At 36.5% G+C, this 18,232-nt stretch overlaps 1 protein-coding gene across 2 annotated transcripts in view; it reads right to left on the reverse strand.

Moving 5' to 3' along the window:
- GOPC (golgi associated PDZ and coiled-coil motif containing) overlaps nt 1-18,232 on the reverse strand; it is a 59,520-nt gene that overhangs the window by 15,797 nt on the left and 25,491 nt on the right. The window contains exons 2-5 of one of the 2 annotated variants that reach the window (XM_073219448.1): nt 5,223-5,387; nt 3,648-3,671; nt 602-777; nt 48-213 (exon numbers count right to left, since the gene is read on the reverse strand). In XM_073219448.1, coding sequence (XP_073075549.1) covers nt 48-213; nt 602-777; nt 3,648-3,671; nt 5,223-5,387 — 531 coding nt within the window. The remainder of the gene's footprint in view (nt 1-47; nt 214-601; nt 778-3,647; nt 3,672-5,222; nt 5,388-18,232) is intronic. The other variant, XM_073219449.1, reaches the window with a different exon arrangement.

Genomic DNA, 18,232 nt, shown 5'->3' on the forward strand with positions numbered 1-18,232 from the left:
TAAGGGAAGAAGGCAGAGGCTGAGTGACAGCAGTTAAGCAAGCATACGTGGCCTGGTGGTGCCTGCATCGGTCGTTTCAGGTCGTTGCGTCCTCTACAAGCTCTGATGACAGTTTTGTGACGATGCAAATGTATTTCAGCTTCCAACTGGTTCCAAAGCTTATCATGAGCAGGTCCTTTCATATCTCGTCCTAGTAATTGTATTTGTTGAACCCTTCATATTGGGAAAAGAATTGATTCAGTTCGTTTTTCATTATCATAATTTTCATTATAGAGAGAGTTCAGAAGAATTACTGAGCACAAATAGCTTTTGCAACTAATGCTCAGGAACCTCCTAAGAGGCTGAAAAGTGCAGCTTAGCTATTAGCATTTCACAGTAAGTTTCTATTACTGTGTGTGTGTGTGTACCAGAAATTACTTACTTAGTATGGCTAAATATCTATAATATATAACACTATCAAGATTAAATTAACAATAGCAATAGTAAGCTATAACCAACTGTAAAATACATCTTACAGTAACAATTACTGTTTCATTTACCATAATACCTTGGTAAATACCCAGTCTGTCACATAGACTAAAAAGGAACCCATTTTATGCACCTTCCAGCCAGTTCCTTATCCAAGTACTTGGCAGCCAGTCTTGCCCCATAAACTTCAGCCTGGAGAACAGCTATATGTCTACGTAGGGCTTCATTCTCTTTTCTCAACAACTTCACTTCAGCTTCAAGTTGAGCTTCTTTCATTTTTTCTTTTTTGTTTGCCTCAAGTTCTCTCTCCTATTGTAATTAAAAAACAAACATAATGTAATGAAAATACTTTTAAGACTCTTTAGCAACAGACAAGGTTCCTTAAAATACACAAAAGCACACAGTCTATAATACCAACAATGAAAGCATATAATAAAAATTACTACTTCATACAGTGTAGCATAGAGAAGGCAAATAGTGACTGTGGCATCTCACTACACTGATGGACAGTGACTGCAATGGGGTATGGAGTGGGAAACTCGATAATATGAGAGAATGTAGTAACCACATTGTTTTTCATGTGAAACCTTCATAAGAGTGTATACCAATAATGCCTTAAAAAAATAAATAATTTAAAAAAATTACTGCTTCATTTCTATAAAATAGAACACCAAGATTTGGATCTAGTTCTTTTTAACTAGTACTAGAAAGTGCTGTGCCCACTTCTAGGTAAGATAACTGCATGCACTGGGGTACTTTGATACTGAAGATATCAAGAGAAGTAGTCTCCTCTAAGCTCATGTTATCATATGCTAACAGGAGTAGCTTCAATGGGTAATTGAATCTGCTTTCAATTTACCTTCTAAGAATGACTCAAGAAACTAGAATAAAAAAAAAACTTTTTGATTGTCATATACAAACATTTAATTAACTTTAATGCAACAATTCCATAAAGCAGGTCAAAATCATTCAGTTATACAGAGATACATTCTATAGCTAATTTATCTTAGAGGACTACAAGAAACTTAACAATGCTTAAATTAGACTAGATATGCCATCCTATGCTCCACTTGAAAGTAAGTCCTCATATGTGAATTTATAGGTTATAGGTGTTAGAGAATATAACTTCAAAATCTTTGCCACTGAATTTTATCACAAGCTTACATGTGAGAAATAATATTTAATTTACCTTAAAAGTATAAAGAACAGTGTCTATTCCTATATGTCAAAGGTTACAAATGTAAATGGCTTCAAGATCCAAGCATAGAAAGGTAAGTGGGCACAAGACAAAGCAGAGTGGAAAACAGAAGGTACAAAATCCTGCCAAAAAGCAGTCAAATTCAAATACACACATACACTATGTGGCCAAATAAACCCTTCTGAGAGTTAAATGAGGACCCTCACAGATATTTTAAGTGTTATTTTGGATCAAGAAAACCATCCAAACACTATAAACTTTCATTTACCCTGAGTAGAAGTGTTTTCACTGACTTATAGAACAGCTTTTATGGACTCACTAATTTGCAGAATTAATAAATCTAAAAAGTGGTTATATATGTGGATGAGATGTGGAAGACACTGTTCACGATAACACCATGTTTCCTTTATAAGACTAAATAAAGATCTACTTCAGCACCAGGGAAAATGTTTCTCTTGAACAAGTAGCAAATGATATTCTTTCTATTGTATAGGTAGTTACTATAATTATTTTTCTTTTATTTAAAAAGCTGAGAAACAAATTTAACCAAACTTTTAACAATTCATGGAATTTATTTTGGGACTAATTTAACTGTAGGCTTTGGCCTACTGTTTTGACAAGATTAATACATGATATCCCTAAACATCAAAATATGATATATTCAAATACAAGGCAGCGAGAGCATCACAATCTTAAAAAAATGCTAAAATGAATAACAGCCATCAAATGATGGATATATTATTCATCACTTCTTTAATTAAAAATATTATAAACAGAAGGAAGATTAATTAGCAGGATTTTTCAATTTCTGTAAAAAATATATAGCCATAAGAACATAATTTATAGATACTGTTTTAAAGAATTTGAAGAACTAATAATCTAGATCTTCCTTTTATAACAACTTTGGAATTACTAAAATCTCAGTTTATACTTCAGAACCTATTTCACAAAAGGGCAGGTATTAGTTCCAAAAGAAACCAATTTGGGTAACATGAATACAAATCTTTTTTTATGACATTTACTGAGGTTAATGCTGTTTGTTTCAGAAAAAGAGTTCATAGAAGACCAAAAATTCTTTGGCTTATAGGCTAAATAAACTTTATGTTGAGAATTATCTACCTACAATTACTTTAATGAACTATCCATACAGCGAGCTATTATACAGTATTTATGAAATCTAAACAACTGCTTTGCTGTAACGATTCAGCCCACAATAAATCTGACAAACCTGAGGCCCGAAATTACAGAAGCAAGCAATAACAGGACTAAGAAAACTGAAGTTAATCACTTCTAGATTTAAAGAAAAAAAAATTTTTTTTGTTAACCTGTTTATTGTTAGGTAACAACAAAGAATTAATTTTGTATTTAGATATCAAAACGGTGTATTTTCAAAAGAAGTAAAGCCATATGCAAAGCTGGAACCTGACTAGGTTAGGGTAGTGGGAAAAATACTAAGAAATTATATATTGTTATTTTCTTAAATAAGTTCTGCTAAAGAGTTTCAAAATTCAGTTGTTTCAAAGGCCACACAATTATTCTCAAAACTGCTGAAAAGTTTTAACACATGCAGTTGATGAAAAAGAAACCAACATGCAAATTCTTTTTAAGAGAATAAATTCAAATAGAAAAGAAGGGAAAAAAATCTAGACCTGCTTAATGTATCTTCAAAACACTCAGGTGAAAAAACCAATTGCTCTTTTGAAGTAAGGGTTTAAACAAGTTACAAAGGCTCAGAAGTTGTCGAAAATTGATGGGCTCTGCAAATAATGGCTATAAATCACTAAGAAAATAAAATCTTTAACAAAATATCATGAGAAAAGAACAATGGGTCACTGAACATTTTCAGGTATTGTGGCACTTGAAAAAATTACTATTATTAACATCATTTTCAAATACAAAGTGACAACATGTAATATGCAAATAAAACACCAAGAACACTTCAGCATGACATATTAAAGCAAAACAGAAACAGCATACTTACCAGCTCCTCCAGAGAGGGGACAGACTTAAGATATAAGAAAAAAGTTTTATAATTAGAAAAACATCATAAAAATGATTTTATCTAGTGGTATAATCATTACAAGGAAAATTCCCCTATGTTGAACATCACTCGGGTAAAATTCATTAGAACAAATGTATTTGCAAATCCATAAACCATATTAACTGTATAATATTAGGTTTAAAAAATTTTTAATCAAAATTAGTCAACACATCTGGCTTAGCATCTTTCCACAAGAGCACACTGTTTTGCATCTATTGTTACCTTCAGGTAAATTCTTTTCTAGTGAAAATGTACATTGTTTCTCAATGTTAATATCAAACATTCCAAAGCAGCAGCTATGAATCTGACTCATATTGGCTAACTTAAAACAACAATACTAATTAGATTAATAGAATTTCAGAATTTAAAAGGACTCTAGAAGAATGTATTCAGTTAATTCTAACAAATCAGTATTAGAAACTAACCAAAGAAATGGATTTAACTGAAGACAAGTAAAATTTGAAAATGTATTACTCTCATCATCAACATCACCTTCTGCCTTTCCCAAGCTGTACCTTACTTATTTATTACAGTGTTACCGATAGTTAAAATAAGTATCTGGCATATACATACTTAATACATATGAGGTTAAACTAAAATCAGACTTTAAAAAAATTCTATTGAAACAACCTATATTGCTTAAAAGGGCAATGATTAATTAGTTCCGGAAAATTTATACAATGGACATTACACACACACACATTCTGAAGTGTTCAGTGGTAGGGAAAATGCTTTTCATATATTACAAGCAAAAGAAAAAAATGTGCCACTAGTTGGCACCCAATTCCATTTTCTCCTTCCTTATTAACAAAACTCCAATTTTAACTGGAGGTGGTCATGTGATGAACTAAGAGCATGACATGCAGCTAGGGAAAGCCAATGAGATGGCTAAATTGGTAAAAATTGTTGAGAAGGATTTCATGAAAAGTTCTTTACAAAGAAAGCTAATGCAGCAGGGAAGCATCCTTTTGCCTTTCCCTTAGATTCTTCTTTCTGCCTGGAATGTGGACATGAAGAAATCATGAGGATAGAAACCATGAGCAAAAAATGGCAAAGCACAACAACAAAAGGAACCTGACCCCTAATCTGTGGAGCTGCCATTATCACCTTTGGACTGCCTGTTTCAGGGCTTTAAATTGAGAGAACATAATTTGCACTATTCAGTAATAACCTAATTGTTACTTGGGATTTGTGTTATATGCAGCTGAACTTGATTGTAACTGATACAGTGGGGCAAAAAAAAATTGTTTACCTGTTATTATCACAAACATCTTTTAAATATATTTATACAGATACTTTTAAACAGGAAAAAATCCTACCTTAATATCAACTGGCTATTATACAGATCATCTCTAGACAATGAGATTGTGATGATCATCTTTACATTTCCTGTATTTTCTAAACTTCCCAAAATGAGCATATATAACCTTTTATAATTAAAAAGCCTCACTAACAGTTGCCCTCTTCACCCTCTAAAATACAGATAAGTTGTATATTACCCTCTAAATTACTCACCAATTTTGCCTTAATGGTACCAGAGTCAACACTTTGACCGGTTTTAGCATGAAGCTGAAGCTGAATTGCGTGCAACTGTAAAAGCTGATCATGTACTTCTTTCTCTAATACAACTTTCTCTGCTTGGGTCTCTGTCAGTTCAGATTTCAAATCCACCAGCTGTGCCTTATAAAACAACAATAAAAAGCATTAAGTACGCTTAATTTTCATTATTTTGACTCTAATAATTATTATTCAAGAATGACAATACACTATTTTTGAAATGAAGAGATGAACACTGGACCATTATCTGACATCCATCTAAACTGACAACATCAATAGTACTAGTAAGACATTGAGTGGCAAGAGAACTCTACCATAAGCAGCATCTTCTAATACAGAATGTTACTTCCACTGTCCTTTGCTTACTTTGAAAAAGCTTTATACTGTTTCAAAGTTTATCAAAATATATAGGTATGAGATGATTCATCATCCTGTAGAGGCCACATGTGCTACAGCAGTCCATGAACGTTAACAGTGTGTTAGAGGAGGCCAACATGTGGTGCTTTGTCTTCATCCCAGATAATACTAGCCCAAATCAGGCTATCCCCTATCTAGCAGTTACTTTAGGTGCTAAGTAAGCTATGACCTACTGATGTTACAATGGGCCTAAAGATCACAGTTAACTATAACTACAGCTAACTACAGCTGAAGTGCAGCAGAACAACTCATCAGAACCACTTACCTATTCAATTTCAAGTTTTTCATTTTTCACAATTAATAAACTGTTTTACAATTGTGCACAGGCTATGTCTCTTATGGGTATCTAGTATTCCCAACTAGCCAGGAGATTAAAGTTCAAGGCTATTCAATACAATGTAATTTTACTAGTAAGTATCTAGGGGCCCAGAACTATTAGTACAATGAGAAAAAATATACTTTTTGAAAGTATAGATAACTATGCCCTTAAGAAGCTTTCTATCCATCAACTGAGGTGATAGGTGTATGAACCAAGTAAAGAAAAATGTAGCAAATTACAGATAATTTAGAATTGGTCTAGTGCCAAGGAATTCAATGTAAAGGAAGGTTTAAAGAAGGTTAGTGAGGAAAATTAGAAGGACTTTGAATTACATGACAAGGACAAAACTGAAGCAGAAAAGCAGTCTAGAGGAAATGACTAGCAGAGGCAGAGACTAGAAACAACTTTGGTAGCTCTCTGGATATAGGGATAAGAGGACTGAAATATCGCTATATCCCAACTGAACCAACCAGTGCCTAGTATATGAAAGAATCTCAATAGGTATTTTTAAGTTGAAATGAATTCTAATAATAGCTCTGGAATTGTCCCCATACAAGTTTCCCCACTTTTAAAATAGGGATAATATCCATAGAAGATGTGACCATTCCCGTAAGATTATTAATCTGCATACAACAAAACACTTATTGGACTATGAAGATGTTGTTCAAGGAAATTAATTACCTAGAGTTGTATAACAGACTGTTTAAGAAAGTGAAGCTGGATACAATGGTTTTAGATGATAAATCAAAACTAAATTTAATCTAGTAGGAAACCACTACATGCTATCAGTGACATTATTGTTTTTGTTTTAGTAACAGCATTATTGAGATATTTCACATAGCATAAAATTCAGTCTTTTAATGTATACAATTCAGTGGTTTTTAGTATATTCATAAATTTGTACAACCATCATCACTATGACTTGGAACATATTCTCTCATTGATAGTTTAGCAGTGTGATATTTGCAGGTAAGGAGGTGAAGACAGGACACTAACAAAAACCTAATTAACTATCTAACTGATGTTACCATGGTAACTTTGTAACTGAAAATAACACATTTCACAATACTGAAAAGAAATCATCAGCAATACTTACAGATTGTGTGTCCAGTGGAAAATCAAGTCAAAAATAACAAATATTTCAAGTTCAGAGGACAGTGAAACCATTGATGGAAATACTAAGATTAGGATGGTAGCTTATATATAGACAAGAGGAAGAGAGATGAGTTTAAATTTTAGGTATTGCTGATTTTCATGTCAGCCATGATATAATCAACAGGAACTATCCCACAGCATTTCAAGAGTTTTAACAAAGTGATAACTTGGGTCTAGGGCAGGGACTGGGGCACAGATATGTGAGTTAATATCCTAAGAATGAACTGGAGGGAGAACAGATGGCCAAGGATTGGGGCTTGGGTAATAACCAGTCAGAATGGCCTGAAAGGTAGAAGAAAAGAGGTGGCATTCTATAAACCAAACCAAATGTTTCATAATATAAAACATCGCTGCATCTTGCTTTTTTTTACTTCCTGGATATCATTTGATATTAGAACTTCCTCATTCCTTTTTTTATAACTTTTTTATCCATGTATAACTTGTATCAGAGAAGTACAAACATAATAAACTATGAAAAACAAACATACCCATTTAACTACCATCCCAATAAAGAAACAGGGCTGTATGAGCACTACAGGACTCTCCCTGTGGCTCCTTCCAATCACTACCTCCACTTTCATCCAGAAAGATTACCTATCAGACTAATACCTTGAATTCTAACACCACAGATAATTTTGCATGTTATATAAATGGAATCATACAGTATGTGTTCACTTAAGTCTCGCTTTTGCCTCAAGAGTACGTCTAAGATTCATGTATGTTTCAAACAGCTGCGGTTCATTTTCATTGCTACAGAGGATTCACTAAATGAATGTACCATAATTCACCAATTTCATTCTACTTTTGATGGACATTTATGTTATCTTCACTTTTTGACTATTAAATTGATGCTGTTATGGACCTGTCTTTTGGTACATATGAAATACAGTTCTGTTGAATATGTATCTAGGAGGGAAACTTCTAGTTTACCGAGTATAAGTATGTTAAATCTCAGTAGAAAAGGCTAAACAGTTTTCCAAGTGACTGTAGCAACTGACATGCCCACCATATACATGAACTCTCATACCTTCTTATCCTTGCCTTCATCTGGCATTGTCAGTCCTTTTAATTTTAGCCATTCTGGAAGGAACGCAATGGCATTTCACTGTGGTTTTAATTAAAGTTTCTTGATTACTAGTAAGGTTTACCGCCTTTTCATAAATTTATTGACCATTTGGATATTCTTATTTGTAAGGTGCCTGCTCAAGTCTCTTGCCTGTTTTTCTACAGAGCTATTTTTTCCTTATTGATATAGGAGCTCTCTCTTTACAACACATGTACACAGTTATGAATATGAACTCCCTTATTGGGTATGAATTACACACTTTGTCCTAATCTGCAACTTGTTTTTTAACTTTCCTAAAAGTGTCTTTTGATGAACAGGGTGCTTAATTTTAATGTAGCTCAATATGTCAGTAGTTTCCTCCCCACGTTAAATGTTTCTTGGCCTGAATGCTACCTGTTATCATCAAGTTTGCGACCTTGCTTTTATGTTATTTGCATTCACTTGGTATAATTTTGTCTATTTATTTTTAACCTTTCATCATATTTTTTATGTTACAGTGGTATATAGCACATACACATGTAGAGATTTTATTGCTCTTTGCTAGATTTAAAAATATGTTTTTTAGTATCATGGAGGCTTTACATTTTTGTGCTAATAATTATTTTTGGATATTGGATCCTTAATTTCCTGTTTAGATTATATTTATCATCCCTGTTATTAATAGTCATTAAATTACTTTGTAACATTTTCTTCCTGCCTTCCCTCACCCTTCTCCAACATTTAATAAAGTGTTACTTATTTCCAGCTAAAAACTATGAACAATCATCAAGCTTATATTACATTCAAAATATTCTTTTCTCCCATTTGTCACAGCTGCACTACATTTCAGAGCATACAACTTATAATATTTAAATATTATTTTATTACCTTTAACTCCATAGGCTTAGTTTCACTATTAAATATATTCTATTCTCACCACCGGACCATTTATCAAAACTGCTCCTATGATTTCAGCTCATTCTCTAGATTTCTCAGAAAAGTCTCCTAACAATATTTCCTTGTTTTCAGCATGTTCATGACTATTCATTTGTAGTTTTTATACACGAAGTCAGCTTGGCTGGATATAAAACCTTTGCTCATTTTCTTTCCTTGAGCACTTTAAACATGTCGCTTCATTTTTGCTTCTGGTAAAATGCTCCTACTAAATTGTCCAATCCTAATCTTTTCTTTCTCTGTCTGCTTTATTTTTAATTTTACTAAAATGCAGCTTAGTGTTAACCATTATAGGTACATGTGTACCCTTTCAATATGCACATTCAATCTTGTATTATTTCAAGAAAACGTTGTTGATAGTTAAGAATGAACTGTTTGGCAATTTGTTTTTTTATTGAGGCAGAATTGATATAATATTAAATAAACCACTTTAAGTGAACAATTCAGTGGTATTATTTTCACAATGTTGTACAACCACCACCTTTGTCTAGTTCCAAAATGTTTTCATTACCCCAAAAGAAAGCCACGTACTTATTAAGCAGTCACATCCCATTTTTCTTGTCCCCACCTGGGAACCACCCACTGCATTTTGTGTCTACGAATTTTTCCAGATATTTCAGATAAATAGAAGCATATAAAATGTGACCTTTTGTGTCTAGCTTCTTTCACTCATGTAATATTTTCAAGGTTGACCCATGTTATAGTATGCTATCAGTACTTCATTCCATTTTATAGCTGATAGTATTGCATAGTATGTATACACTGCAACTTGCTTATCCACTCAAAAGTTGACAGACATTTGGGTTTCCATCTTTTGGCAATCACGCAGTGCTACTATGAACATGTGTGAATGTGTGCTTGAGTACCTATTTTGAATTGTTTTCAGTATATACCGAGGAGTGGAATTGCTGGATCATATGATAATTCTATGTTTAACTTTTTAAGGAACAAACTTTTCCGTAATGGCTGAACCATCTTACATTCCTATGAGCACTACAAACAGGCTGGCTGATACTACTTTTTTTGTTTTTTTTTGAGAGGGCATCTCTCATATTTATTGATCAAATGGTTGTTAACAACAATAAAATTCAGTATACGGGGGACAACGCTCAATGTACAATCATTAATCCCTCTCAAGCCTAATTCTCGTCAGTCTCCAATCTTCTGAAGCATAACAAACAAGTTCTTACATGGTGAACGAATTCTTACATAGTGAATAAATTCTTACATGGTGAACAGTACAAGGGCATTCATCACAGAAACTTTTGGTTTTGATCATGCATTATGACCTATAAACAATCAGGTCAAATATGAATATTCGTTTGATTTTTGTACTTGATTTATATGTTGATCCCACATTTCTCCTATTATTATTATTATTTTTATTTTTAATAAAATGCTGAAGTGGTAGGTAGATACAAGATAAAGGTAGAAAACATAATTTAGTGCTGTAAGAAGGCAAATGTAGATGATCAGATGATCAAGTGTGTGCCTATGGACTAAGTATTAATCCAGGCTACACAAGGGCAGCAAGACATCCACGGATGCAGAAGATTTCTCTAAAGCAGGGGGGGTGAGGTTCTGAGCCTCACCTCTGTTGATCCCCAAATTCTCACCTGATGGCCCCCCTGCGACTGTGCCTGTCTTAGGTTGTTCCTCCCTTGAGGAATCTTACCCGTCTCTGGCTAACCAGTCATCTTCCGAGGCCATACAGGGAAATGTAAAGTTGGTAAGTGAGAGAGAAGCCATATTGTTTGCAAAGGTTAGCTTTTTACTTCTTTGCAGATTTATGCCCTGTGGCTTCTATGCCCAGCACTTGTCTCGAGGTATCTTTACCACCTGGAGGAATTATGATACTCGGTAAATTCGATATTAGGCACGAATCCTATTTAAGGGTTGTAATTAGGAAGGAAGAAGAAAAGCTATAGATGTAGCATATTAAGGAAACATGGGAGGATTGATTATTTCTTTGACATATCTTCTTGTATAGTACCTTAAGTATGTATGGGTTTTAAACTACTAACTAATTTGCACACACATATTAACATAATAGGAATACGGTGACATAAACAAAGCAAATCTATAATTACCATCCATCTCCAGTGAAGCCAAGAAAACCATTTAGGCACCCTAGGCATTTGTGAAAATTTATCTATGAAATGATGGATATTGTCCAACTGTACTTGAACCATCAGACAAATTAAAGCAGCCCATTTCTGGGATCTGTTCACATCCCATATGTTCTTTTAACCATAGATAGTCTATAGTCATGAGATTTTGGAGTGCTACAACTTGCACCCCTCCCAACTCCTGGTTGAGTTCCAACAGTACAGATCCGGTCAAATTCGTTGTCTCACTGTATGCACATGCCAGCCTAGACATCTCCCTCCTCATTCCTATGGAAAGTCCAGGAGACGGTGGGCTGGATGCAGCCACAACCACAGCATCCTCCGGATCCCTGTGGAGGCTTTTTGATGATCATCCCCCGGCACAAGTCCTCCAGAGAGTGCTGATGCCGGAAGCTCCTCCTCATATCGTATCTTAGTTCATTTTCTGGGTATCCAAGCTAGGCCTTGATCTTCTGCATAGAAACAAACAGACCCTTTGCCCACACTTTGACATGCCCTCTATACCACTGTGCAGAACTCATTGGAGGTCAGCACACAGTAACTGCTTTTTTTTTTTTTTTTTTTTTAATTAAGAGAAAGGAATATTATCAGAAAAGAGTACCTCCATAGCTGATCATCTGACACCCTTTAAGTGATCAACATTAAGGATATTTAAAGCATGCGTTGATCTTTGATTTACCAATAGTTTTATCCTGTTAAGGAGTAATCCCCCTTTTCTTTTTCTTTCTTTCTTTTTTTTTTTTTTAAATTTTTAATCTACACTTACATGAAGAATACTATGTTTATTATGCTCTCCCCTATATCAGGTCCCCCCTAACAACCACATTACGGTTACTGTCCATCAGCTTAGCAAAATGTTGTAGAGTCACTACTTGTCCTCTCTGTGTTGTGCATCCCACCCTCCCCTTTCTCCCTCCCCCCCATGCATGCTAATCTTAATACCCCCCTTCTTCTCCCCCCCCGCCTTATCCCTCCCTGCCCACCCATCCTCCCCAGTTCCTTTCCCTTTGGTACCTGTTAGTCCATTTTTGGGTTCTGTAATTCCACTGCTGTTTTGTTCCTTCAGTTTTTCCTTTGTTCCTATACTCCTCAGATGAGTGAAATCATTTGGTATTTCTCTTTCTCCGATTGGCTTATTTCACTGAGCATAATACTCTCCAGCTCCATCCATGTTGCTGCAAATGGTTGGATTTTTCCACTTCTTATGGCTGAGTAGTATTCCATTGTGTATATGTACCACATCTTCTTTATCCATTCATCTACCGATGGACATTTAGGTTGCTTCCAATTCTTGGCTATTGTAAATAGTGCTGCGATAAACATAGGAGTGCATCTCTCTTTCTCAAACTTGATTGCTGCGTTCTTAGGGTAAATTCCTAGTAGTGGAATTCCTGGGTCAAATGGTAGGTCTGTTTTGAGCATTTTGACGCACCTCCATACTGCTTTCCACAATGGTTGAAATAATTTACATTCCCACCAGCAGTGTAGGAGGGTTCCCCTTTCTCCACAGCCTCGCCAACATTTGTTGTTGTTTGTCTTTTGGATGGCAGCTATCCTTACTGGTGTGAGGTGATACCTCATTGTAGTTTTAATTTGCATTTCTCTGATAATTAGCGATGTGGAGCATCTTTTCATGTGTCTCTTGGTCACCTGTATTTCTTTTTTGGAGAACTGTCTGTTCAGTTCCTCTGCCCATTTTTTAATTGGGTTATTTGTTTTTTGTTTGTTGAGGCGTGTGAGCTCTTTATATATTCTGGACGTCAAGCCTTTATCGGATCTGTCATTTTCAAATATATTCTCCCATACTGTAGGGTTCCTTTTTGTTCTATTGATGGTGTCTTTCGCTGTACAGAAGCTTTTCAGCTTAATGTAGTCCCACTTGCTCATTTTTGCTGTTGTTTTCCTTGCCCGGGGAGATATGTTCAAGAAGAGGTCACTCATGTTTATGTCTAAGAGGTTTTTGCCTATGTTTTTTCCAAGAGTTTAATGGTTTCATGACTTACATTCAGGTCTTTGATCCATTTTGAGTTTACCTTTGTATATGGGGTTAGACAATGGTCCAGTTTCATTCTCCTACATGTAGCTGTCCAGTTTTGCCAGCACCATCTGTTGAAGAGACTGTCATTTTGCCATTGTATGTCCATGGCTCCTTTATCAAATATTAATTGACCATATATGTTTGGGTTAATTTCTGGGGTCTCTAATCTGTTCCACTGGTCTGTGGCTCTGTTCTTGTGCCAGTACCAAATTGTCTTGATTACTATGGCTTTGTAGTAGAGCTTGAAGTTGGGGAGTGAGATCCCCCCTACTTTATTCTTCTTTTTCAGGATTGCTTTGGCTATTCGGGGTCTTTGGTGTTTCCATATGAATTTTTGAATTATTTGTTCCAATTCATTGAAGAATGTTGCTGGTAATTTGAGAGGGATTGCATCAAATCTGTATATTGCTTTGGGCAGGATGGCCATTTTGACGATATTAATTCTTCCTAGCCAAGAGCATGGGATGAGTTTCCATTTATTAGTGTCCCCTTTAATTTCTCTTAAGAGTGACTTGTAGTTTTCAGAGTATAAGTCTTTCACTTCCTTGGTTAGGTTTATTCCTAGGTATTTTATTCTTTTTGATGCAATGGTGAATGGAATTGTTTTCCTGATTTCTCTTTCTATTGATTCGTTGTTAGTGTATAGGAAAGCTACAGATTTCTGTGTGTTAATTTTGTATCCTGCAACTTTGCTGTATTCTGATATCAGTTCTAGTAGTTTTGGAGTGGAGTCTTTAGGGTTTTTTATGTACAGTATCATATCATCTGCAAATAGTGACAGTTTAACTTCTTCTTTACCAATCTGGATTCCTTGTATTTCTTTGTTTTGTCTGATTGCCGTGGCTAGGACCTCCAGTACTATGTTAAATAACAGTGGGGAGAGTGGGCATCCCTGTCTGGTTCCGGATCTCAGAGGAAATGCTTTCAGCCTCTCGCTGTTCAGTATAATGCTGGCTGTGGGTTTATCATATATGGCCTTTATTATGTTGAGGTACTTGCCCGCTATTCCCATTTTGCTGAGAGTTTTTATCATGAATGGATGTTGAATTTTGTCAAATGCTTTTTCAGCATCTATGGAGATGATCATGTGGTTTTTGTCTTTCTTTTTGTTGATGTGGTGGATGATGTTGATGGATTTTCGAATGTTGTACCATCCTTGCATCCCTGGGATGAACCCCACTTGGTCATGGTGTATGATCCTTTTGATATACTGTTGAATTCCGTTTGCTAATATTTTATTGAGTATTTCTGCATCTACATTCATCAGGGATATTTGTCTGTAATTTTCTTTTTTGGTGGGGTCTTTTCCTGGTTTTGGTATTAGGGTGATGTTGGCTTCATAGAATGAGTTTGGGAGTATTCCCTCTTCTTCTATTTTGTGGAACACTTTAAGGAGAATGGGTATTATGTCTTCTCTGTGTGTCTGATAAAATTCCGAGGTAAATCCGTCCGGCCCCGGGGTTTTGTTCTTGGGTAGTTTTTTGATTACGGTTTCAATTTCTTTGCTTGTAATTGGTTTGTTTAACTTTTGTGTTTCTTCCTTGGTCAGTCTTGGGAGGTTGTATTTTTCTAGGAAGTTGTCCATTTCTTCTAGGTTTTCCAGCTTGTTGGCATATAGGTTTTCATAGTAGTCTTTAATAATTCTTTGTATTTCTGTGGAGTCTGTCGTGATTTTTCCATTCTCATTTCTGATTATGTTGATTTGTGTTGACTCTCTTTTTCTCTTAATAAGTTGGGCTAGAGGCTTATCTATTTTGTTTATTTTCTCAAAGAACCAGCTCTTGGTTTCATTGATTTTTGCTATTGTTTTATTCTTCTCAATTTTGTTTATTTCTTCTCTGATCTTTATTATGTCCCTCCTTCTGCTGACTTTAGACCTCATTTGTTCTTCTTTTTCCAGTTTTAATAATTGTGATGTTAGACTATTCATTTGGGATTGTTCTTCCTTCTTCAAGTGTGCCTGGATTGGTATATACTTTCCTCTTAAGACTGCTTTCGCTGCATCCCACAGAAGTTGGGGCTTAGTGTTGTTGTTGTCATTTGTTTCTATATATTCCTTGATCTCTATTTTGATTTGTTCATTGATCCATTGATTATTTAGTAGCATGTTGTTAAGCCTCCATGTGTTTGTGAGCCTTTTTGTTTTCTTTGTAGAATTTATTTCTACTTTCATACCTTTGTGGTCTGAAAAATTGGTTGGTAGAATTTCAATATTTTGGAATTTACTGAGGCTCTTTTTGTGAGCTAGTATGTGGTCTATTCTGGAGAATGTTCCATGTGCACTTGAGAAGAATGTATATCCTGTTGCTTTTGGATGTAGAGTTCTATAGATGTCTATTAGGTCCATCTGTTCTAGTGTGTTGTTCAGTGCCTGTGTGTCTTTACGTATTTTCTGCCCGGTGGATCTATCCTTTGGGGTGAGTGGTGTGTTGAAGTCTCCTACAATGAATGCATTGCAGTCTATTTCCCTCTTTAGTTCTGTTAGTATTTGCTTCACATATGCTGGTGCTCCTGTATTGGGTGCATATATATTTAGAATGGTTATATCCTCTTGTAGGACTGAGCCCTTTATCATTATGTAGTGGCCTTCTTTATCTCTTGTTACTTTCTTTGTTTTGAAGTCTATTTTGTCTGATATTAGTACTGCAACCCCTGCTTTCTTTTCACTGTTGTTTGCCTGAAATATGTTTTTCCATCCCTTGACTTTTAGTCTATGCTTATCTTTGGGTTTAAGGTGAGTTTCTTGTAAGCAGCATATAGATGGGTCTTGCTTTTTTATCCATTCTATTACTCTATGTCTTTTGATTGGTGCATTAAGTCCATTTACATTTAGGGTGACTATTGAGAGATATGTACTTATTGCCATTGCAGGCTTTAGATTCGTGGTTACCAAAGGTTCAAGGTTAGCTTCTTTAGTATCTTACTGCCTAACTTAGCTCGCTTACTGAGCTGTTATATACACTGTCTGGAGATTCTTTTCTTCTCTCCCTTCTTATTCCTCCTCCTCCATTCTTCATATGTTGTGTGTTTTGTTCTGTGCTCTTTTTAGGGGTGCTCCCATCTAGAGCAGTCCCTGTAGGATGCCCTGTAGAGGTGGTTTGTGGGAAGCAAATTCCCTCAGCTTTTGCTTGTCTGGGAATTGTTTAATCCCACCATCATATTTAAATGATAGTCGTGCTGGATACAGTATCCTTGGTTCAAGGCCCTTCTGTTTCATTGCATTAAGTATATCATGCCATTCTCTTCTGGCCTGTAGGGTTTCTGTCGAGAAGTCTGATGTTAGCCTGATGGGTTTTCCTTTATAGGTGACCTTTTTCTCTCTAGCTGCCTTTAAAACTCTTTCCTTGTCCTTGATCCTTGGCATTTTAATTACTATGTGTCTTGGTGTTGTCCTCCTTGGATCCTTTCTGTTGGGAGTTCTGTGTAATTCCATGGTCTGTTCGATTATTTCCTCCCCCAGTTTGGGGAAGTTTTCAGCAATTATTTCTTCAAAGAGACTTTCTATCCCTTTTCCTCTTTCTTCCTCTTCTGGTATCCCTATAATACGAATATTATTCCTTTTGTATTGGTCACATATTTCTCTTAGTGTTGTTTCATTCCTGGAGGTCCTTTTATCTCTCTCTATGTCAGCTTCTATACGTTCCTGTTCTCTGGCTTCTATTAATTCAATGGCCTCTTGCATCTTATCCATTCTGCTTATAAATCCTTCCAGGGATTGTTTCACTTCTGTGATCTCCTTCCTGACATCTGTGATCTCCTTCCGGACTTCATCCCACTGCTCTTGCATTTTTCTCTGCATCTCATCCCACTGCTCTTGCATTTTTCTCTGCATCTCATCCCATTGCTCTTGCATTTTTCTCTGCATCTCTGTCAGCATGTTCATGATTTTTATTTTGAATTCTTTTTCAGGGGACTAGTTAGGTCTGTCTCCCTCTCAGGTGTTGTCTCTGTGATCTTTGTCTGCCTGTAGTTTTGCCTTTTCATGGTGATAGAGATAGTTTGCAGAGCTGGTACAAGAGTTCCCTTCTTGTTGGTTTGTGGCCTTTTCCTGGGAGAATAGCGACCTCTAGTGGCTTGTGCTGGGCAGCTGTGCGCAGACAGGGCTTCTGCTTCCTGCCCAGTTGCTTTGGGGTTTATCTCCGCTGTTGCTGTGGGCTTGGCCTGGCTGGGGCTGTTCCTCCAAAATGGTGGAGCCCCGTTGGAGGGGGAGCGGCCGGGAGGCTATTATCTCCGTAAGGGGCCTCTGTGCTCCCTGCTGCCCAGGGGGTTAGAGTGCCCAGAGATCCCCAGATTCCCTGCCTCTGGTCTAAGTGACCTGTCCTGCCCCTTTAAGACTTCCAAAAAGCACTCTCCAAACCAAAACAACAGCAGCAACAATGAGAGAGGGAACAGAAAGGAAAAAAAAAAGGAAAAAACGCGATTTTTTTTTTTTTTTTTTTTTTTTGTCCTCAGGTGCCGGTCCCAGGCACCCGCTCACTGGTCCTGCTGCCCTGTCTCCCTAGCACCAGGGTCCCTGTCCTTTCAAGGCTTCCAAAAAGCACCCACCCACCGGTCCTGCAGGGAAGGAACGCTCGATATTCTTTGTCCTCAGGCGCTGGTCCCAGGCACCGGCTCACCAGTCCCGCCGCCCTGCCTCCCTAGCACCGGGGTCCCTGTCCCTTTAAGGCTTCCAAAAAGCACTCGCCAAAAAGAGAGAAAAAAAGGGGAAAAACACGCGATTTCCTCCGTCCTCAGGTGCCGGTCTCAGGCACCCGCCCACCGGTCCCACAGGGAAAAACGCGTGATATTCTTTGTCTCAGGCGCCGGTCCCAGGCACCCGCTCACGAGTCCCGCCGCCCTGCCTCCCTAGCACCGGGGTCCCTGTCCCTTTTAGGCTTCCAAAAAGCACTCGCAAAAAAGAGAAAAAAAAAG

Source organism: Manis javanica, chromosome 13, assembly GCF_040802235.1.
Source record: "Manis javanica isolate MJ-LG chromosome 13, MJ_LKY, whole genome shotgun sequence".
NCBI lineage: Eukaryota > Metazoa > Chordata > Mammalia > Pholidota > Manidae > Manis > Manis javanica.